The 23,961-nt window shown below is 44.0% G+C and overlaps 1 protein-coding gene across 1 annotated transcript; it reads left to right on the top strand.

The window, feature by feature from the left end:
* The first annotated feature begins 29 nt into the window (after nt 1-29).
* On the top strand, nt 30-23,961 carry Wwox (WW domain-containing oxidoreductase). Its single transcript, XM_037429999.2, has 3 exons — nt 30-787; nt 13,393-13,737; nt 16,986-23,961. Exons 1-3 carry the CDS (start codon nt 479-481, stop codon nt 17,559-17,561), a joined length of 1,230 nt encoding a protein of 409 aa, XP_037285896.2. The 5' UTR covers nt 30-478; the 3' UTR covers nt 17,562-23,961.

Raw genomic sequence — 23,961 nt, 5'->3', positions numbered from 1 at the left:
TTTTATTTTTTTTATCCTATATTTATCGGTTTATCTTCCATGCTTCATATGCTGTGGTAGGGTGTTCCCCGAGTTCACCTTTATTCTATGAGCTCACTTCATGTACCGTGTGCGGCTGGTGTGCGGTTCATTCGAGATGTCTGGTTTATTTGCGTTAGGTTCTGGGGCCGGTTCACTCTACCGGTAGCCGGCAAACGCGCGAGAACATGATTTGAGAAAAGCGATGTTCTCTAGTGGTACATTTTATTTTGCCCAATTCGCTTGAAAGAAATCTCCAAGGCCAGCTACATCTTGAAACAACGATCTTGCCACCGGTGCTGTCACTTAACCTCGGGATTTGTTTACTCTTGCTACCTTTTAAGACGCAAAGCATACAGTCTCGAAGGGCAAGTCTTGCATTTGATCAAGGAGTTTGATGCCGCGGCCGGCGATCGCAAGGACACCAGCTTTAACGTAAGGACATCAGAGTGCCGCGAGCATGTCGAGCTTGCTGCCCGAGACGGATAGCGAGGACGAACTGCCAGCGGGCTGGGAAGAGTGCGTGGCGAGCGACGGCTCGGTCTACTACGCCGACCACTTGGGCCAGCGCACGCAGTGGGTGCACCCGCGGACGGGAAAGCGCAAGCGTGTCGCGCAGCGACTGCCGTTCGGCTGGGTGCGCAGCGGCGACGGCGCTTTCGTCGAGCGGGCCTCGGGACGTCGAAGCCAGACCGACCCTCGGCTCGCATTCCCCGTTGAGGAAGGCGCCCCCCGTCAGCGGTTCGACGCCAGCTCTACGGCCATGCAGGTATTTCTCTCTTCGACGTAACCACGAGGCAGGGCTGGGCAGCATCGAAGATACATGTATCTGAGATACTCTTTTTGGGTATCTCTGTATCGTGACACGTCTTGCAAGACGAGTATCTGTATTTCCTTTACATTTGATATATGTGTGTCGTGTATCTAAAGATACAAGATACTGCGGTCACAACGCTATACCCTGCAAAACATTAATCGCTCACTGAACTCCACTGCTCAGGCTTCTACTGGTATCACTAAAGCCACCTCAATGAAACTAAGGGCAGTGACATCATTTTATTTTTTCGTCCGACTCCACTAGTCAGGGCAGGCAATGAGTGAGGTGGGTGTGTCCTTTTCAGCGAAGCAAAGCAGCATGGCTGAGCTCGTGCAGTCTCGACAGAAACTATATGTTTGTTGAATCCATCGCGAGCGCTGACACAGATGAGGAACAATTAAGAAGGGCCAGCAAGCACGATAATTATATGCATTAGATTGAGCACCACAATTTCCTAGGTCATTTGTAATCTTTTATTCTGTAACCTTTATTATTCTAAAACTGCACATTATCTTATAAAGCCACTCAATTCTTGGCCAATACCTTCACAGTGTGTATGCGCCACGGGTAATAGGTGAAACAAGAGAGAGAAAAGAAAGGGGGTCATCAGAGTAGGAGCAGGGTCTTCATGGCCTCTGCAGCTTTTTTTAACTATAAGCTTTTTTTAACTATAATTCGACAGAATCGAGTCTTTGCATGGCCGCTCCACGCCATATCCGACACATTTTGGTGCTGATCGACCCGGGATGGACCAACCGACGACTACGAGTGGCCTGAAAGACATGGAGAAGATCAAGGCGACGTGGACGTCCCGACGATCCCCGTACAGCCGGATCATCAATGAAGCAAGTACTCTACTAAGCAACGACTCTGCGACGCATCAGCAGCTCGTTTCCATATTCGAGAGACTCAAAACGATTAGCGATGAGATGAACAAGATCAACTCTGAATTGGAGAGTCTCATCCCGGAGGAGGACTTCCAAGCCGAGCACGATACTATAATAAAGTACGAGGACAACGCAACGCATATCCTGTCCGAGCTTCTAAGCGGGCAGAAACGCATTTGAAGTACACAAGCAGAAGATGGATCAGCGACGGCTACCTATACGATTGCGCTCGCTACACCATCTGGCAGGACGGGAGTCAAGCTACTGAAGCTCATGATTGCGCCCTTCTCTGGGGATTTGTGTAAACAGGGATGGAGTTCTGGGAGCAGTTTGTCCAGATTGTCCACAGCAACGCCACTCTGACCACGGTGGAGTAGTTTCATTATTTGTGACAAATTTTGAAAAGAAACGCTGCTTCAGCGGTGGCTGGTCTTCCAACTACGGAAACTTGTTACAATGATGCTGTAGACATGCTGCAGAAACGCTTCGTTGACAAGACGCGCCAGGAGCAGGAATTTTTTGCAACATTACATTATTTGACTCCTGTTCGCGCATCCGGTGACACAAGGGCCCTCTGGCAACTATATGACCATGTGCTAGTGAACATCTAAGGGCTGGAGTCACTCAGTGTGCAGCGGTCTTTATTTTTGTCGATGCTCTGTGACATCGTAGTTCTCTACTATCGTACTTGTGCCACACAAGGGGCTACGGACCATGCTGCTGATCCTTCGGGGCTTGATGGTCTTTAGGTTCCTTTCAATCGAACTAGAGAGTCCTGACTAGAGTGACAACGATAGCAGTAGACGAGATAGTGGTGGTCAACATTCTTCGAAAAAGCTAGCCCGAAGTCACAGCTGGGACGAGTCGACTTCATCTATTCTGCTGACGAGCTCCTCTGGAGATTCTTAAGGCCTCGGAGAGATTCGCGTGTTCTGCACAACAAGACAGCATTCCACAGAAGCATGTGCCACCGTCGTGTCCCTGACGCAGAAGCAGCAAGTGCTTTCACGTGACGAACAGTGATTCTGATGTACCACGACAGGCCACAGGGCACACTACTGTCAACAGATGATATCGTATTCGAAGTGCAAAGGCTGACATGCCTCAAGCATGTGTGACCCATGGAAGATTACTCTGTACTCGCACCAAAGCGCCATAAAGGACAGCGGGAGCAAACCAAATCAATTCAGTAAATTCACAAGTGCGAACATTGCAAGGAAGTGGGAGCCACGTAAGTCATCAGCAGTTGATTATCGAAAATATGGAAGCTCTCCTGGCTGTCTCGTACCAAGTGGGACCCTTGAAGGACATAATACAAGTGCGCTTACTCAAATGCCAACCGTCCTCTGAAATGAGGGCCCACACGGAGACGACATTATAAAATAATCGCAAGCGGCTCATTCATGAAAGAGACGCTGCACTATGTCAAAATGAAGTCCAAACGAACATCGAGCAGGCAGCATCGCCGAAAGCCAAGAAGACCAAGCTGCGATCATTATGGCGTGAAGAGAGAATGAACAGCGAACGGGAACAGAGCGATAATGCAACCAAGATAACAGATAATTTCTGTTTTCCGAGGGCTGACGACATCGCGAAAAATTAGAACATCAACTTAAAAAAGTCATGCGAAAAGCTGCTCAGGCAGACTTGGTAGTGCAGTACGAGTCACAAGTGCAGAAATTGACTAAGGAGTTTTTGGAAGTTCGGAAGCAGCTGCTAGCTGCAGAGGAAAAGCTAAAGCATTCGACTTCTTTGATGCCCAAGGTGCAGCAGAAGTTGGTTAAGGACCGACACCAGGACAAATTGATTCAAGGACAGAAACAGCTGGAAGACATTGTGAAATGTATGCATCAACAGATGACAGGAAGCGGAGCGCGATTGGCTAGCCTGGAGAGCGGTCTAGAAGAGCCGTCTCAGGCAGTACAAATCAACAAGCGATTGCGCATGCAAGACCAAGCTGTCATCCAGAAGCTGCGACAGCATCTCTTACAGCTTGCCTACAAAGATGTGTCTTCCGACTATACTGTGAGCATGGTGAAAAGCCGACAAAACTCCTTCACCTCAGTGGCAACCTAGACAAGAAGACCTTGTGAAATTGTTTTGGCATAAAGCAACTGCAGGCGGAAGAATCACAACAGCTGAGTTAGAGACCTCTGGATCCAATTGCCTACTTTAGGGAGCTGACTACAGAAGAGGGCATCAGTCTGCATGACAAATGGAAGGAGAAGCTTCGCTAAATAAGCCAGTTTGAAGGTCAGATAGCTCATCATGACAAGACAAGCCGGCAACAACATAATCTCGCAGAGTTCATTCAGCTAAGAAATCTGGTGGTAACAGCCGTTCTTGTACAGTAGAAGAACGAGGAGACGATGACGTAACGAGGCCTACCTGAAAGTGGTAACATGACTGTACAACCAACTTCACTGCTCAGTCGGGATTGTTGAATCCATCGCAAGCGCTGGCAAGCCACCAGATGAGGAAGAAGTGCCAGCAAGTACAAGAGGAGAAACGGGGTCACCTGAGTAGTAGCAGGGTCTTCATTGCCTCTGAAGCATAAATAAAAGCCTCTATTTAACTATAATTCGATGGAATCGAATCCTTCCACGGCTGCTCCACACCATATCCCACAATGTTCGTGCACTTGCCAATGTGCCTTTTGTTTTCGAGATTTCTTCCCTCCTTAGTTGTGTCAGAGCCATTACACCCTTAAACCATTTGCGAGTGCTGCGTATCACAATGTGTGTGGCGATGTCTGCGCAAATTTTGATGATGCTCTCCAGCGTGGAACTGTAGCATCGCCAGTAGATGCTAATGCTGTATCTCATAGAATAAGCACTTAACTATAGGGTGATGTCTTGGCTTACCATGCCTCTTTCTTTCTGCTGTTTCTATTTAAAGAGATTTTGAAATTATAATGCGATTGTTATCACAAGTGTTTTCTCAGTTGTCCTTCTCTTGCATCCCATAATTGCCTAGTGCTCGGAACAGCAGTTTCTTTTTTCGGTCTCGTGATTGCAATATGCCTTTGGTAAAGTATAGCCAAAATAAGCTTTCTGTTGTATCCTTAAATTTAATTATTTCCTTTATTTTTGCTATACTTACCTCTTTATATTCACTTGAGTTTACTCTTCTTCCAAGGCTATTTGGGAAACAAATAGTATGTCATTATGTGGGCATGCATGGAGTATACAGTACCAAACATTCTATTTATTGCGTGGTAAAATGACCGAATTGAGTTTGCGTCATAATAATGGGATTAATTAGAAGCCATCCTAAAGATCTTATAAAGGGGATTAACCCGCAGGGGCGCCTGCGCAAGTAGGCGTTTGGTGTGTAGCGACACCACGGACCCGAGCTAACGGGGGAGTTTTGACTCCCTCCCACGCCTAGCCGTGCGTGGCTTTGCCGTGTCCGGGGAAAAGGGGATCCTGGGGGTTGAGCCGACGCTGGGTGATTGGACCTTTAAGGCCCCCTGGCAGAGGCAACACACCCCTTTGGCCCCGGCTTCACGTAGACGGCACCCCTGGGCTGACCCACCCAGGGGAAATCGGCAGTCGCCTTTTCCTATCTCTCTCTTCCTACATCTTCGTCTTTATCTCTCACTATCTATCTGTCCTGTCTTCTACTCTCTTCTGTTTACTTCCAATTTTCCTGGTGGCAAGGGTTAACCCTGTGCAAATAGCCTACCTTGGCCTAGGCGCATTGGGTTATAGCAGGGTTGTACGGCTGACGTCTGCAAGCTTTCAGCACCTGCAAACTTGCAGCGTCCCCTTGTTGGGCTCCGTGGTGGGTGGCCGCCAACGCTGCTGAACAAAAATAAGACCGGCATGCATGGAGCATTCCCTCTTCTGTCTGATCGTACCGGCTTAAAGCGGGTACGCACCGATGATATTAACTTTTTTAACCAGCCAACAGAAAATTTTCCCCATTTCCACGTCATTCACTGTGAGAAAACTGGAAAGCAAGCCAGAACCGTCTCTCCTTTCCTGGTTTCTAGATGTCTTACCGAAACTCTTGGCACAGGATACAAGGTAACAAAAATGGCTAGTGGAGACCTTCTCCTCGAAATCCGTGACAAAGAACAATTTAAAAAGATAGACCGTCTCTCAGATTTCGGTGGCATACCAATAACCGTAACACCACATAGATCAATGAACACAACTCGCGGAGTGGTATCTGACATGGACTTACTTGACTTGACTGAGACTGAACTTTTGGAGGGGTGGAAGAGCCAAAACGTCACTAATGTACAGAGAATCATCATCAGAAGAGATAATAAGGAAACACCGACAAAACACTTAATACTTACATTTGCATCCAGTAAACTACCGGAATCAATTCAAACAGGGTACACAAAGACATCTATCAGGCCGTATATACCAAACCCTCGTCGTTGCTTCCAATGCTAGAGGTATGGCCATGGCTCTAAAACCTGTCGTGGTCGCCATACTTGTGCACAATGTGGAGTCCTAGGCCACGTGTCTGAGAACTGCAAACAACCGCCACACTGTGTAAACTGCGAAGGAAACCATGTCGCATATTCACGCTCCTGCACATACTGGAAAAAAGAAAAAGAAATAATTACGTTGAAGGTGAAGGAGAACATTACATTTAAGGAAGCACGGCGAAGAGTCGCTCCATTCTATGGACCTACATACGCTGATGCGGCGCGTCAGGGGGCACCGCCGCACCAGCCTTCGCCACCCCTTCGGCCCGCGCATACCGAGCCGGCGGTTGTGGCACCTGCCCCCAAGGCGGCTGTAGCCCAGGCTACACCGCCTACTCCCAAACAGAGACCGGAGACTCCAGAGTCTTCGGGTCTCAAGGCCTCCCCTCACCAGGCGAGGCCCAAAATCCGAACTAACAGCTCGCATGTGCGGGCATCCAGTGCCTCCGAGGAGGCAATGGATACGTCGGCACCCTTGGTGCCAAAAGAGCGGCGTGGCTCCTTGGAGCGCGCCAAGAAAACAAAAAAGCAAATAACAGGGCCTGGTGATGGCCCTGTTAAGTGAACTCAAACTCCCCGTCTAAACAGCCACTCGCTTTTCATACACACAGCACTATTTCACAATCACCATGAACACTCAAATTATACAATGGAACGTCAGGGGCCTTCTCAGAAACCTTGACGACATCCAAGAACTCTTACATGAACACTTGCCAAAAGTGCTGTGTGTGCAAGAAACACACCTTAATTTAAAACACACAAATTTTCTTCGTAAATACAATATTTTCCGAAAAGACCGTGTTGATGCTATGACATCATCCGGAGGTGTTGCCATCATAGTGAAACAAGGAATAGCATGCAAACACTTACAACTCCAAACACCCCTTGAGGCAGTGGCTGTTCGAGCTGTTCTTTTTGATAAACTGATCACAATCTGCACTATTTACATTCCTCCTAGCTATCAGCTGCAAAAACGCGATTTACACTCTCTAATTGATGAACTTCCGGAGCCTTATGTTCTCCTTGGAGACTTTAATGCGCATAGCAGGCTATGGGGTGACTCTCGGTATGACGCGCGAGGTCGACTGATCGAAAGAGTTCCTTATCTCGTCGAGCGCGTGTCTCCTAAATCGAAAAGAACCAACCTATTATAACCTCGCTAATAACACCTACTCCTCCATAGACCTGAGCATAGTATCTCCATCTCTTGTGCCTCTACTCCAGTGGAAAGTTGTCAGTAATCTGTATGGAAGTGACCACTTCCCCGTAGTTTTGAGCACAACAACAATAACTGAGTGTCCACCACGTGTTCCCAAGTGGCTCATAAACAGAGCCGACTGGGAACAGTTTCATACTATCGCTTGTCTAGGTTGGAATGACATCTGTACTCTGAACATTGATGGCGCTGTGAACTACTTCACAGCGTTTTTGATTGATGCTGCAACAAAATGCATCCCACAAACAAATGGACACCCTGGAAAATGAAGTGTGCCATGGTGGAACTCTGAATGCCGAAACGCGCGCAAACAGCAAAACAGAGCTTGGAGGCTGCTTCGGAACTCACCGACAGCCGAAAATCTTGAAAACTTCAAGAAAGTAAAGTCTCAAGGCAGGAGAACGCGTCGGCAAGCCAGAAGAGAAAGCTGGCAGAAGTTTTTATCAGGGGTTAATTCATACACACAGGAGGCTAAAGTCTGGAGCATGGTCGGTAGGATAGCAGGGAAACAAGTACACACACTTCCACTCGTAAACACTCAGGGTGATACCTTGGAAGATCAGGCAAACTTCCTCGGTGCACACTTCGAACAGGTATCCAGCTCGTCCCACTATACTGACACCTTCCAAAAATACAGAACAAGAATTGAAAAGCAGAAACTCGAACACAAATCCACCAGATACGAGGCATGTAACCAAGCTTTCAGTCTAGCTGAGCTCCGAACATCTCTAAACTCCTGCAGTACTTCTGCCCCAGGTTCTGACCGTGTGATGTATGAAATGTTAAAAAACCTACCAAACGAAACCCGAAAAACCTTACTTTGTTTGTACAATGCTATTTGGTCTTCTGGCACTATTCCTACCTCCTGGAAAGAGGCTCTTGTTATTCCCATTTTGAAAGAGGGCAAGGCCCTTCTTTAGCTTCAAGTTACAGGCCTATTGCACTTACAAGCTGCTTGTGCAAAGTCTTCGAAAAAATGATAAACTGCCGACTTGTACACTTTCTTGAAACAAACAATTTGCTCGACCCATTTCAGTGCGGGTTTCGAGAGAGTAGATCCACGACAGACCACCTTGTTCGTATCGAGGCACAGATCAGAGACGCCTTCGTCCATAAACAATATTTTCTCTCTGTGTTCCTCGATATCGAAAAGGCTTATGATACAACATGGCGTTTTGGAATTCTAAGAGACCTATCCCATCTTGGCGTGCGCGGAAGAATGTTTCACATAATCGAAAGTTACCTGTCAAACCAGACATTCCGTGTCCGAGTTGGCACGGTTCTTTCCCAAACATTTGTCCAGGAAACAGGCGTGCCACAAGGTGGTGTACTTAGCTGCACACTTTTTCTCATAAAAATGAATTCCTTGCGCTTGACCATCCCTCGCAATATGTTTTATTGTACATATGTCGATGGTCGATGGTCTTTAGGTCTTGCAATCTGGCAATGTGTGAGCGGCAGGTTCAGTTAGGTTTAAACAAGCTCTCCAAATGGGCAGAGGAAAACGGATTCCGACTGAACCCAAAAAAAAGCACGTGTGTCCTGTTCTCCAGAAAGAGAGGCATGCACTCAGAACCCGACATTGAACTGAACGGTCAACGTCTGTCTGTTAATACGGAGCATAAATTCTTAGGATTAATCTTGGACAACAAGTTGACCTTCGTACCGCACATCAAGTATCTAAAAACAAAATGTTTAAAAGCCATGAATATTTTAAAAGTGTTGTCACGTACTAGGTGGGGTAGTGACAGGCAATGTCTCATGAACCTATATAGAAGCCTTATTCGCACCCGCTTAGATTATGGGGCCATTGTTTATCAGTCTGCGACTCAAAGTGCTTTGAAGATGCTGGATCCCGTGCACCATTCGGGCATCCGCCTTTCTACGGGTGCTTTTCGCACCAGCCCCGTAGAAAGCCTTTACGTGGAGTCAAATGAGTGGTCGCTTCATCTGCAAAGAACCTACATGTCCTTTGTATATTTCCTTAAGGTGAAAGCAGACAAGAGGCATCCCTCATACTCTACTATTAATGACTTGTCGAGCTCCATTCTTTTTCAAAACAGGCCTTCAATGAGGCAGCCCTTCTCAGTTCGCCTGAAGGGTCTAGCTGAGGACACTGGAGTGTCACTCGAACACAGTTTAATGGCTCCTGTAGCATACCCGCCACCGTGGCAATGGCAGACTATAGACTGCGATGTGTCTTTTCTAGAAGTTACAAAACATGCGCCTGTTGCCCATATCCGAACATACTTCCTGGAACTTCAACACAAATACACACGTCCTGAGTTCTTTACAGATGCCTCCAAGTCTAACTCCTCTGTGTCCTACGCTGCTGTCGGCCCATCCTTTTCGGATGCTGGCCCTCTACATCCAGGCACAAGTATCTTCACAGCGGAAGCCTACGCGATACTTGTGGCGGCTAAACACATCAAGCAATTACAAATACAAAAAGCAGTAATTTATACAGACTCCCTCAGTGTAGTAACGGCTCTGCACACTCTTAAAAAACACAAAAACCCAGTCCTTGTCTCACTTTACTCCATTTTATGCACACTATACACACTCAAACAACATGTTGTAGTGTGCTGGGTGCCAGGGCACCGTGAGATTCAAGGCAACGTGAGGGCGGATCAGCTCGCTGCATCCGTACACAAAAGCACTGCCTCTACACCCATATCGATCCCGGCCGTTGATCTTAAGCCGTCTCTCAAACGAAACCTCAGAGTATACTGGCAGAGCAAGTGGGATACACACAGACAAAACAAACTACACGTTATTAAGCCACACCTTGGTCATTGGCTGCCCGTATCGAAATCGCGTCATACAGAGGTAATACTAACGAGACTCAGGATAGGACACACATACACGACACACACACACCTTTTGTCCGGTGGCGATCCACCATTGTGTGACAGATGTGGTGAAGTATTGACAGTCCTTCACATTTTAATTGAGTGCAAACAATTGGACACTGTAAGAAAACAACACTTTCCATTACCCTACCGACAACATATACCTTTACACCCTGCAATGTTCGTCGGTAGGGAACCGCTTTTTAGTCACAAATCATTGTTAGTGTTTTTTAAAGAAATTCATAGTTTTCATATCATATACCCGGGCATCCCGTAGCATGACCTCTCCAGAGAGGTTTTTGCTGCGGTGGTTACACAAGAAAGCACTTGCCTCACGGCCCTTGGACGCAAGGGTATGAACGAGTGAGGCACTTGTGCTAATGCCATACATATCCACCATCGTCTTTTATTATCACCAACTTTTGTCATCTATTCACACCACACACACCTTTCACGACATGGTCATGATTTTATTACTTGTATGTTTTTACCCGCCTTACCGCGAGGAATTTTATGGCCCTTATACAGCCGCTTGTCACAATCATTGTCCATGTTTTTAGTAAGATGAACTGGCGCTCTTTGGCCGTGAAATGGCCCTTGCGCCATAAAACATCAAACATCATCATCATAAAGGGGATTAAAGAAACGTTGTTATGTCAAATCGTCCAACCCGACAAGCCGTTTCAGGCATTTTTTCATAGCCACTGATTTTTTTCATTGCCTTACCTTCACAAGTAAGTTGACGATACTTCATAAATAAGTGCCATACCTATCAGGAGCGCCACCTGTTTTGTGAATCTCAGCTTATTCGTCATGAATGCTTGAAGCAGAATGGCTTTTCTATTATAGTTATAGTACACTCAAAGCTCATTATAACAAAGTTGCATCCTAAAATAAAATAAATTCATTATATCCAAAAATTCATTACAAAGGTTATTTCCAGCACTGCATCTATTACAAGAATAATTTTTATTTACTTCATTATAAGCAATAGTTTGTTATATCTGTTTTCATTATATTCAGGTTTGAATGTAGTTGATTTTTTTTTCATTTGTTAACTTGGTTTTACTAGTACCAATTGCCTCAAAATTAGAGCTATATGCGGCAACAGCATGAATAGCGGTGTTGTCCTGCGACCACACGTGCAACTATGCTGCCACGGACTCCTTTTTTTTTCTTTTCATTTTGGTGTGATCGGGTGTAAGTCGCAAAAAACTTGCGACCGCTCGGCGCTAGCCGCCGGCAATGTTTCGTAAACTTTGAGATTGTTTCATACTCTACTACTAAGATTACGAGCAAATCCTGCTGCTGTGACCACATGTCCGTGGAGGTGAGATGCTCGAGACACATGTACATTGAAAATACCGCGTGGCTGAATTTCTAGCGCCCTCCACTTCTGCGGTCCTCATAATCATGTACATAGTAGTTTTATGTTGATCAATTATTGTTAAGACTACGTGCAGTATGCATACTTTTGTTAATTTGCGAGCTTATGCGTGTACCAGCGATAGCACTGAAAGGTGAGATCAATGCTGTATAAATACAAGACGCCTTCTGCCGATGATCAGATTACAGAAAGCTGATAACATTCATTGCCGCTATCAAAGTACAGCGCGCTTTGCTTGTTCTTTGAACTACTGAGTTTTTTGGGCACAAGTTAACCCATAAATAAGTTTCGTTTCTACCAGATTGATCGCCGTTTTTCTTCGCAGTCATCACCATGTGACAATACAATAGGTCTGAGGAGTTTCTGAGGTGCACATGTCCTCTTGCTCAAAAAAATTGAATGCACGTTTGTGAGTATATAGGTAACAAGTGGTTTACACCCGCAGATAAGAAGAATAAAAGAAGTAATAGCTACTGTATGCGTTACATTCTATGCAGGCCTTTGTGCACACAATGTTTTGCAAAAGTGTCGCTTTTGGCGTTCTTGCTGCTGTATGCCAGTGATGAAGTATTGCATATGCCACAAGTTTCATTCGTCCTGGGAGTGCAATATTGCTTGAAAGCTATAACAATTACTTCATAGTTCTTATGTTACACTTACAATAGCCGTAAGCTACTAAGTAGTTCGATTGCTTCAGGTTCTGTGATGATCAAGAAGGTTGCAACTTTTAGCGCTGACATACGCGATTTGTCCGAGGCCATTGCAGTGAAGAAAAGTTCAATGCGCTGACAAAAGCATCTTCATTTCTCTGCCTGCATTATCATAAAAAATCTAAACTTCAGGAGAGGGCAGTTTATCCATACTCAATGAGCGAGTTAGGCTCGGGATTCGGACTTCCAGAACATTTTCTGACACCAGGTAAAAGAATGGCACGCACAGAGTGTTTCTACTGTAGTGGAACTGATGATTTATTGAGCTGCCGTTCAGACCTTATCCCCAGCCTAATGTTGCCAGACCACCTCGATGACGGCCCTTACTGGTGCACCCTCTTTATATATAGTGATTGTTGAAGAATAAGTAGTGAAAGGTTTTGATTCAGCCACTGTGTGTTGTGATAGGCCAATTGGCGACACGTAACCTTTTTGCCTTCACGCCACAACTAAAGGGTTCAGCGGTAGTAATTGATGCTCTGCTGGCGTGAGGTACGGATGTCTGTCCTTTGACAGACATCCGTGTGCAGTTGGACCATTTTGGTAAGCAAAGAGTACACATCAAATGCATGGGCGATGCAGTATTTCTGTTTTTATCGAGTATTTAGAGCCTAGGGACTGTGCTTAAATGTAGACATCATATTGTAATTAAATTTAGTGCAACTTATGAATCCATAGAAACACTTATATTCACACTTGCTTCCACTCAAGAAACACACAGCACTCACTGCCAACTGTTTATTGTGCGTGGCTGAGAATCTTACATGCATACAGGATGATGCACAGAAGCAATGGAAAACAAAGGTGCTCTTGAGCAAAGAATCTTCAATCGATCTGAGAACTAGCCATCATCCAACAAAGGGACAAAAAATTCATAAATTTAGAGGCTCCCCAGTTTGGCTATGTTGGGCATTTTTAGACATAATTAGCAATTTAAGATATAACTTTTGCCTGCGAACAGTGATAAATTCTTACAAGCGAGCTAATCTTCCTGCTGCATTCACAGCCTTTTATGTGTCACAGGATGACTCACACGTATGTTGCCTTGGTGACCACAGGTGCTGCACGGACGAAACCTGGATGGCCAGACTGCGGTCATTACGGGGGGCAGCTCAGGCATTGGCCTCGAGACAGCCCTAACACTGGCATCACATGGCTGCGATGTGATCATTGCTTGCCGCTCAGCTGATGCTGTTACGAAAGCCATAGCCCAGGCCAAGGCCAAAAAGCCCAGCACCAAGTTGTCCTTCCTGCCTCTAGACCTGGCTTCCCTGAAGTCTGTGCGTGACTTTGCCACAGCTTTGGCACAGCAACGGCAGTGCCTTCACATACTTATCCTCAACGCTGGGGTGTTCGCGATACCGTACTCCGTCACCGAGGATGGCTTTGAACGCACCTTTCAGGTTTGTTTAAAAAATTTAGCGCAGCTTCGAGCTGAAGTTTACAAATTGGTCAAAGGCTTTTTTCATAGAACCAGAGTATATACCCATTTTCCCCAATAATTGTTTTCATAATTATATAAGTCATCCTATGCTTGCATTACACTGATTTGCCAATTCTGGCATTGTTATCATTTTTTTCATTTTAGAAATATACTGAACTTGTATAAGCGAATAATGTAGGCTGTAAAGGAATTGCACTTTCCACCTTATGACTGAACAAAAAGAGTACCTTTCAAGGCATATCCAATTACTGGTGATTGAACCCCCCAGTTGTGTCTCTCTTAGTTTTTGTGATTGGTCCTTCATGAATAGGGAGCAAAAAACAACATTGTGTGCAGGTAGAGTTTAAAAAGCACCATCAATGAAGTAAGCCAGACAAAACAGTGACAATTTTGTGACTGCAGGAGAATTAACATGACAGATTCTGAAAATATATACTTTTTAGGCATTTGAGAAACCCCTTGGGGCACACTCAAAAAAAAAAAAAAAAAAGAGGATGACCTTAATTTTGAGTGTGAACCCCTTGGGGCACACTTAAAGAGGTCCTGCAACACTTCTTGAGCATGGTAAAAAATGATCGGTAGTTAGAGGCACCTGACAACACGCAAGCCAAATTCACAATAAATTCACAATAAACACGCAGCCTGGAATTCACAATAAATTATCGAAGTTAGCTAAAAATTGCTTTCTCTTGTCTTGACAAATCAAGGAATATACTAAAAAGTCACTTGTAAAAAGCCCATTTATCAGCCATTTGCTGATTTGAACATGGTGCGCTCAGTTGTCGACGCAAGAGGCCGGGACTTGTTCATGTGTGCATGCGCGATCACACTGAAAAAGCCGCGTATTCGAAAAAAAAAAAAAGAGTGCTTAAGGTTATGAGGTGCCTGTGACGTTTTTCTTTGACCCTGCCATCCCTCCCTGCTTAGCTTCCAGTGTTTTCGTCGGGACGAGAGAAGAGATAATGCAGTTGCAGCATGCAACAAATCTTCGTAACTCCACTCAAACTGGATGGATTCTTGAAATTTGTGTGGCATTGAATTTGTGAGGCAATAAGCTTTTCCAGTGAATTAATTTCATGGTTACTTCAAAAAGTGTTTCAAGGCCCCTTCAAGAAAAATTGCCATGAGCAGTTTTCCTTATTGATATGCACTTGTGAACTAATTAGGGAGGAATTATATTAATGAAGCAGTGCACAAAAGCACCCATAGAAATAACACAGACACAAGTGCAGGTTTTCTTCCATGTTTGCACCATTCAGTGTTTTAGGAAATATACATTTGAAAGCGTTAGTGTATTAGACAAGTTGCACTCAGTTTCTCTTGCACCTGAAAGAATGATTGTCGCCTAAATAATTTATGTCTATCATTGCATCACAATTTCAGATATAAACTTTTCTGTGCCATCGCACTTTCTGAAAGTTGTGAGTTGTGTTTGGCAATATAAATCCAGCGACCAAATACATGCAATTCCGTGGGTAAAAATTAAAGGCACGCAAGGGTTTTAGGCTTTTTGAATATTTTATTTGAGTAGTAGATAAAGTTCTGAGGAAGAAATTTTAAGCAGGTTTAGTATTAGTATGAAGTTCTTCGTTGGCTGGTTGAAAGGATTTGAAAGGTTCAGAGGGGTTAGGTTTCTTGGATATATGTTTCCTACTGTGTATAAGCTCTGTTGTGTTTCAGACAAAAAAAAAAGTTAACAGTCATGTGTGAGTTTGTGCAAGGTACATGCAGACTCCAAAACGTTATACTAGTTGAAGTCACTTCATAAATTTAGCTCTCTGATGTTCCAATTAAAATAGCAAAAGCAGGATCTTGGTTTAAATTAAATGACGGTCAACTAGCTAACAGATTTTCTGCTGTGGATAGAATTTGTGAGAAAACCAAAATGACCTGTCAAGTTCAAAGTGATGTTTGAACTGAAAACAGTTAATCTAATTGTGACATAAATGATAATAATGGTCTTTAATTGTTTCTAATTTTGTGTATCTACAGGCAACATATTTTGCTGCAAATTACAGAAACAAGGCAGCTATTTCTCTCCCAAAGTAACCATTAATAATGAGGTTTTTCATTCACTGTTGTCTTCCAGGTTCAGAATGCATTCATTCACTATTGTCTTCCCAGTTCAGAATGCATTTATTCACTCATTGTGCCCAAAAGGCCCTAAACAGGGGTATTACGTTAGGGTTGTAATTACAAAAGATAGGGCCTTGTTCTTTGTGAAGGCATATGATGGCAGTGATACTATAGGGAGAGCTGTTTCAGCCCACAACTACATGGCGGAAAAGAGATGATGAAATTGTGCTTGTGAGCAACATATCAAGTGCAATGTGAGATTCGTGCTAGTGCTGATATGTGTGATGCAAGGGCAAAAGACTATGAAAAACTGTGTGAAATAAAGTTAAGTTGGAAATGCAGGATTTATATGAAATATATTATATATATACAACACATATTGTTGTGAAGGGAGTTCATGCATTCAGTTTCAGAATATAATGAATATTTTATTGCTGGGTAAAAGGAGTTGAACATTAAAGTTGAGCCATGTTGCCCTAATAGTGCCCCATCATTTTGATAATGTCATCTATTTGCAGTAGATATGTGTTATCTTTGGCTCTGCAACCGTGTAGATAATTGGCTTTTAGAGCCCTCACATGAATATATTGGTGCAGGACACTATAAAACCTTTCTTTCTTTTCTGTTCAGTGACGTCCATGACTAACCCATATATAACAGCTGAAGGTGAATAGGCGCTTTTGACAATAAGATGGATTCTCCTATTGAAACTATGGCCGACTTGTTTCCATCTGCTGGTTCCCCATCTTTCAAAAACCTTATAATCCCTGCTGGAGATATGTATTACTGCTCACATTATTTTATGTTGGTTGTTTCTGACTGCCAACTTTTCACTTGGTTCATAAATCAGTGAAAGGTATTTCCTTTTTGCTCCAAAACGATTCTGTTACGTTTTCATTCTGGTTGTAAATATGGTTTCATTTTCTTTTTTTGTTTTATTTCAACACACCGTTCCTTACACTGATGGTATTGCATTGTGTTGTCTGTATTACTCTTCTGGGAGCGTGAAAATATTTAGCCTAATATTAAGTGTTTTCCAAGTAGTGTGGCTTCACTCGATGCTTGCTGATAAGTGTAACCTTCCCAGATTTTTACCCACATTTGCCTTCGTTTGTGCTTTGCCACCTGCAGGTGAATCACCTGGGTCATTTTTACCTAACAATGCTGCTAGAACCACTGCTACTTGCTTCAGCACCTGCACGCGTCGTCGTACTGTCATCTGAGAGCCATCGCTTCAGCTTTCTGTCAAGTGCTAACTTATCTGAAGACCGCCTGTCGAATCCAACGGGTCAAGGCTTCTATCCCATGCTAGCGTACAATGACACCAAGCTTTGTAACGTGCTGTTTGCGGCCGAACTTGACCGGCGGTGTGGGCCAAGGGGCGTGCGTGCCTATGCTTTACATCCTGGAAACATGGTGTTTACTGGCCTTCCACGCGAGAGTTGGCTGTATTGGGCTCTTTTCCTGCTGGTGCGGCCATTTACTAAATCTATAGAACAAGCTGCTGCAACAACCGTGCTTTGTGCTACGGCACCAGAACTGGCTGATGCTGGAGGTGCTTACTTCAACAACTGCTGCCAGTGCAGGCCGTCCGTTGCAGCTCAGGATGAAGTGCTAGCTGGGCTACTCTGGAAGACAAGCCAAGCTATGATTGGCCGAGCAGTCCTGCGCATTGATCAAGAAAATGCTAAGCATGGTGTACAGTGATCCAGTTGCAAAATGTGGAGGAGTAAACTCTCATTTCATGAGGTCACCAGCAGTGTCGGTCCAGGACTGTGGTCACTTCATAAAACTGTCCACTTTCAGAAGATAGCAGGTCCTTCTACTGCTCTGTTGTACGTTGAGAGATGCAGTGTATTCTAAAAAAGTTTTAGTACAGCTTTTAAAACTGTGCAGCGAGTGGCTACACTTAAAATCTGATTTGGAAAAGACAAAACCAAAGGAATAGTGCGTACTAAGCAGGTAACTGGCAAAGATGCACTTCTTTGAGAGCTCACATTTATCCTGATAGAAACATGGATGTTTTAAAGTAAGAACCCAAAAAAGAACGGAAAGAACATGGCACGTATTGGCATCAGGGGCATATTTGATGGCAATTTTAACTCTTTGTATCCCAGCATCCACATATGTGGACAACACATATCAGCAATGTGGGATAAAGCTAGCCAATGCATTGCCTAAAAAATCGATTTGAAATGTTGGCATTACTTCAGCATTTCATAAAAACATCTAGCATCTGACTGCGCAAGCGCTTCCTGAAGCTTCATAGCCTCATACAATGGTGGGTATCTCAGGCGACCGCATTTTGGCAGTGGCAGCAGCACTGGTAACACGTCTGATTCTCTATACACCATCTCGCAAGTTAGTAGCTCTCCTTATGTCATAACGGTTTTCTCTTTTTTTTCTCATACCTTTGCTGCCGCTGGTGCCATTGTTGCTATACAGTAATATAACAGACGTAACTCGTATTTTCTTTGCATTGTTCTGTATCTCTTTGTTAATTTTCTGTGCGCCCTGTTTGACAGTTGCTTATCGATGTTTGTTACCTGCACGTGAAGAAGAGTCTGCAAAGTGCAATGAGTGTTCATACATGTACCATCTTAGAGAATGTGCTGGCTTGCATGAAAAATCAATCAAATCCTAATCAGAGGCAGCAAAGAACTTGTGCAAGTGGGACCGTGGACCAATCGCAGTGACAGTTTAGTTGTTGTACATTTAGTTTTAGCATCGATCAATCTAAAACATGCGGGCTTGCTGGCTCTAATGGAAAAAGTAAACGCCATGCAACAGTCCATTCAGTTTATATCTAAGAAGTTTGGCAAGTTTCAAGAAGAGATCTCGAACCAAGACACTGAAAGGAATTAAGAAAAATAGTGACAGAAGTAGGGGAACGTGAAAAGGTGCATGTATCTGCAGAATAGGACATGCAACGGCAAGTGAACGATCTAGAGTACCAAAGTAGGTGGCTAAGCCTACAAGTTCATGGAATTTCTTTTGTAAAGGGTGGTGAAAACTTGATGACCTCTTTAAACCGTGCAGCTGACAAGCTTGAAATACCTGAGCTTACAAAAGCCGATATCGCATCTATGCATCGCTGCCAGCTGAGCAATGCAGAATACCATGAAATATTACCAGAGATGTGTGTCTTAAAGACAAGAAACCACTCGCAGACTGCAGCCATCGAATTTACCTTTAGGAAAACTTAGGCATAGCAGGGAGAATCTAGGTTTTACAAAACCCATAGCAAAGTGAAATGGCTACAGGTCTTCTATTCGAAAATGCGAGGGTGCTCAGGATAAGGATGACCTTGTAGAACTGTAGATAGTAAATTTCACTGCGATACTTGAATGGTGCATAACGAAATGAAATTTTACTCAACTAGCTATAAAAAGTGACATTGTAGCAGCATTTACCACTCCTTCTATCAAATGCACCCACCTAAATGCACAATCTGTGGGAAATAAGACAATATGCTTAGAGAAACTATGTGCTGAATTTTCTTTTCAGTTCTCAGGGATCATGTTGAGCGAAACATGGAGTACAGTTAAAACGCCTTGATAAGAGGCATGCTCTGGGGATTTATTCTTGTCTCATATATGACATGTCTTTTATAAGCAGGGTACCATGTATGCATTTTTCGATCAACCCGTCTTTTACTGTAGGCACCAGGGCTGGGCAAAGATACTTTTAGATTGTATCGCGATACAATACGAGGTACTGCCTCAAAAAGTTTATCTAATACGATACTTCCCAATTGTATTTTATGATACTTCAATACATTCGCAATAGTGTTGTTATAGACCCCCACAATCTAGTAGCGAAAGCGTGTGCACAAAAACGACACCTTGAAAATTTCTCAAGTGTTTTTCATTTTAAACAAATGTTTGTTGGTATCTCAAAAGTTTTGTTTTAAAGTAAATCAGTTTACTTCTGAGAAACTTATTAGGCTTTGATTTAGCTTCTGAAAAGGGCAGCTCTGTAGACACTTTGCTGACTGCAGTTCTTGCTTGTCATTTCTGTAATTGATGAAAGTTGGTGCTGAGCTTACCGACCAGCTAGTGGCTTGCATTCTAGTCACATGACCTTCTATGAGAAGCTTTCGCACGATGGTGCAAATAGAGGGGTACAGATTCAGCTTGTTCATCAAAGACAATTTTGCAATACCAAATCACTTGCGTACAGCAGCAATAACGTTGGCAGTGATATCTTAGTGGAACATTGCGTATAGACGCAGGCCTACAGAGAGCCCATAAAGCTGCTATTACTCTTATTCTTCTTATGGGCTGGCATAGCTCATTTGTTATTTATGTATACTTACTAACATGCAACCAATTTTCTTCAGCATGAGGACATGTGCACCTCATAAACCCCTCTGACTATTCTGTTGTCGCATGGGGGTGACTGTGGAAAAAGTGGCAGTCACTTTGGTAGAAATCAAACTTGACAATTAGCTAACGTGTGCCCAGAAAACTAAGTAATTTAAACTACAAGCAAAGCGAGTTGTACTCTGACAGGAGCAATGAGTGTTATCAGCCTTCGGTAATCTAATCATCAGCAGAACGCGTATTTTATTTATACAGCACTGATTGCACCCTCTAGCGTCATTGCTGGTGCTTGCTTAGCTCGTGAATTAACAAGAGTACACATACCGTGCATAATCTGAATAGTAATTGTTCAATTTTTACATCATAAAGCTATGATAGGATTATGAGGACTGCAGAACGGCTGGGTTCTGGAAATTTCGACCATGTGGTGCTCTTTGATGTGCTATCAAATCTAAGTACATTTGCCTCTAGTATTGTACCTTTATTACCGCGCGGCTGCCGCAGCAGGATTGCCCCCAATCATAACAGCACAACCGGAGACAATCTATAACATGGCTGGCGGCTTGTGCTGAGCGGTCATTAGTTGTTTTGTGACTTACATCCAATGACACCAATATGAAAAGAAAAAAAATGAGTGGGTAGCAACATAATTGCACAATTCGTTTCAGGAAGACGTTGGCTGTTCAGTTTTCCACTCCAGAAAAAAAAAAAAAGTTTTCCACTCCTGAATAGCAACCTTCACTGGGCAAACCTGCTAACACCATGCCAATTTGCTTTCTGTAGGAATAAATCAATGGAATTAACACTAGCAGAGCCAGAAAAATATATATTGACTGGGCTTGAAAATAAATCAATAGTCCTTGGTATTTACATCGACTTTTCTAAAGCTTTTCATTAGGTTAAGCATTACATTCTGGAAGCAAAACTTAGCTATTAGGGAATATGAGGATATGCGTTATCTCTCATCAAATCATACTTATCTAACAGAACCCAAATTGTGAAAATCAACACTTTTACTTCTAAGGTCAGATACGTCCAAAGCGGAGTATCACAAGGAAGTAGTTTGGGGCCTCTCATTTTCAATATTTATTTGAACGATATCATAAGTGTCAATCCTAAGGCAAATTTTATTGTTTACACGAATGGCACAAGTATTTATTTCATTGGTAATCATATTCATCACTTAATAGAACAATGTAAAAACAAAATGAAAAATGTAGAGAAGTGGTCTGCATTAAATTTGATGAAAATAAATGTAAGCAAGACAAAAGCAGTCATGTTCAAGCCACAGAATAAGCGCATTCTTTCACATCAAGTTGCATTGCCAAAGTATAGAAATTAGCGAGAATTTAAAATGTTTGGGTGTTATATTTTCAGCCACCATGTCAGTTGCAGTCGTTTGTCGGCAGGTTGACATTTTATTCCAGATTCTTAACAAACATGTCAACAACGTTAACCCTGTTGTATTGATTGCTGAAAAAAATGCACGGTGGGAGTGGAAGCACCCACAGGAAACAGCATTTGTCCAAGCCAAACAATGTCTCAAGAACGCAGAGGTACTGGCCCATTTTGATTCATTGAAAGAACTGAAATTGGAGTGTGACGCTTCACCTCATGGCTTTGGTGCAATGTTGTTCCACGTAGAAGGCACCGCTCATCGACCGATTAGATTTCGCTCAAGAACTCTTATGAAAGCCGAAAGGAACTACTCGCAATCGGAGCGTGAGGCGCTGGCACTAGTTTTTCGTGTCACTAAGCTTTGGGACTATCTCTTCGGTCGTGAATTCACACTTTTCCTTGGTTTGAGTTTCTTTGTTTTCTTTCTCCCAGCTGTGTTGAAGCCTTGTAATGCGTAGGCAGGCATTGCTGTAAATCCAGGCAGTGTTTGTCTATTTTAAAAGTGTTACACAGGTATTAATTGATTGCTCTACTATCTGACATAGATGTATATTGGTTGGTTTGTATTTGGTTGTACCCTTCCTGTAAGAGCCCTCAAGAGAGGGCTAACATTATTGTGAAAAAAATAAATAAATAAAATAAATATTTACAAACCACCAACCACTCGTGGGACTGCTCAGATCCGACCGCCCAACGCCTGCTATGGCAGCAGCCCGCATTCAACGGCGGGCACTTTCTCTCGGCGGATATCGCTACAAGCTTCAGTACACTCCCGGAAAGCAAATGCTGAATTCAGACGCCCTCAGCAGGCTCACACTACCGATTTCTGGCCACGCTGTCGAGCCACAAGAGTATGTGTTTTGTTTGCATAGCCTGGATGAAGGCACAGTAACGACGCGGGAACTACAACATCTGACAATCCATGACATGACACTTGCGCGCATCAAGCAATACGTGCTGCATGGTTGGCCCAGAAGAGCCGCGAAAGTGTGGAACCAGACATGGTTTCATTTTTTAACCGCCGACTTGAATTGTTCTTGTCACACGAGTTAGTCTATTAAGCCCACCGAGTTGTTGTGCCCTCAGGGGCGCGCAAATGTTTAATGCAGCTCCTGCATAAAAATCACGAAGGGTCATCGGCGATGAAGTGCATAGCGCGATCTTTGTTTTGGTGGCCAGGCCTGGACCGAGAAATTGAGAGACTGTTGGCGACATGCAAGAACTGCATTGACAACCTAATTATCCATGCCTCCGATCACACCACCAGCAAGCTGGCCACAAACACTTGAGAAGTGATCACGTATTCATGTGATGTGGATTTTGCCGGACCAATAGAAGGAATGATTCTGTTTGTAATTGATTCTCACACAATGTGGATAGAAGCCATCCCTCTCAAGCAATGAGCTACCACGGCGGCAACAGTCAGCTGTTTACGAGACATATATTCAGTCAGTTTGGCGTGTCCCGAACGATTGTCTCCGATAACGGGACGCAATTCGGGATTTTGCAACGTTCGTCGAGAAAAACATCTCGCACGTTAGGACAGCCCCGTTCCACCCACAATCTAATGGGGCTGTGGAACGAGCCGTACGAATGGTGAAAGATAGGCTTCAGAAGATGAAGGGAGGAAAATTGGAGCACAGACTGATACGACTGTTTTAAGGCTACAGAAGAACGCCTCAGCAAAGTGGGAAGTCGCCATCAGAAATGCCTTTTTAGGCTTCCAGGTCAGATCGCTTCTAGATAGCTGTTTTACATACTACAGTGGAGGAGCACCATATGAGAAAGGCAGAAACGCGCACGTGCCTCAGGTAAACAGCCGGGTGCACGTGCGCAACTATGGGGCCGGAAGCAAATGGACACCAGAACAAGCAATATCTACATCTGGGACTCGAATGGTGATCGCAGAGACACCTGGGGCGATCTTCCGATGGCATATGTCGATCAAGTCCGCCGGCAGCCTGCAGAAGAGCAAGCACAGGTCCAAGCGGAACACATGTGCTCGGACAATCCACCAGTCAGCACAGACGAATCAGCGCCACATCCTGACACAAGCCTGAGAAAACAGTTGAGTTCCCAAACTTTAGACCCAGATGATCCTGCCCCTGAATTAGTTCCGACACGTCAGTCCACCGAAGCTGAAGTTTCAAGTGAACCAGCTCAAGTGCTACAACGCTCCATGCGAACATGGCAGCCGATCTATCGCTTTCAATTTTAGAAGGCAGAATTAAGTGTTGTATCGGTATCTGTGTCACAGACTGGCTGTTCACTGCGCACGCGTAAAATTTTCTTCTCTGTTCCCTTTCTCCTCTCCTCCCCCACCACGATCTTTTATTAACACACGACGGCAGATAATAAACGTCATTCCTTTGCCTGTTCTCGAA

The sequence above is a fragment of the Rhipicephalus microplus genome, chromosome 1 (genome assembly GCF_043290135.1).
Source record: "Rhipicephalus microplus isolate Deutch F79 chromosome 1, USDA_Rmic, whole genome shotgun sequence".
In the NCBI taxonomy this organism is placed as follows: domain Eukaryota; kingdom Metazoa; phylum Arthropoda; class Arachnida; order Ixodida; family Ixodidae; genus Rhipicephalus; species Rhipicephalus microplus.
The sequence above is the reverse complement of the archived record's forward strand: the minus strand, read 5'-3'. Positions and strand labels throughout refer to the sequence as shown.

Coding starts and splice junctions, on each gene's coding strand:
- Wwox (XM_037429999.2), top strand. CDS start 479: ATGTCGAGCTTGCTGCCCGAGACGGATAGCGAGGACGAACTGCCAGCG. Junction 788..13,392: donor CCAGCTCTACGGCCATGCAG/GTATTTCTCTCT, acceptor TGGTGACCACAG/GTGCTGCACGGACGAAACCT. Junction 13,738..16,985: donor GCTTTGAACGCACCTTTCAG/GTTTGTTTAAAA, acceptor TGCCACCTGCAG/GTGAATCACCTGGGTCATTT.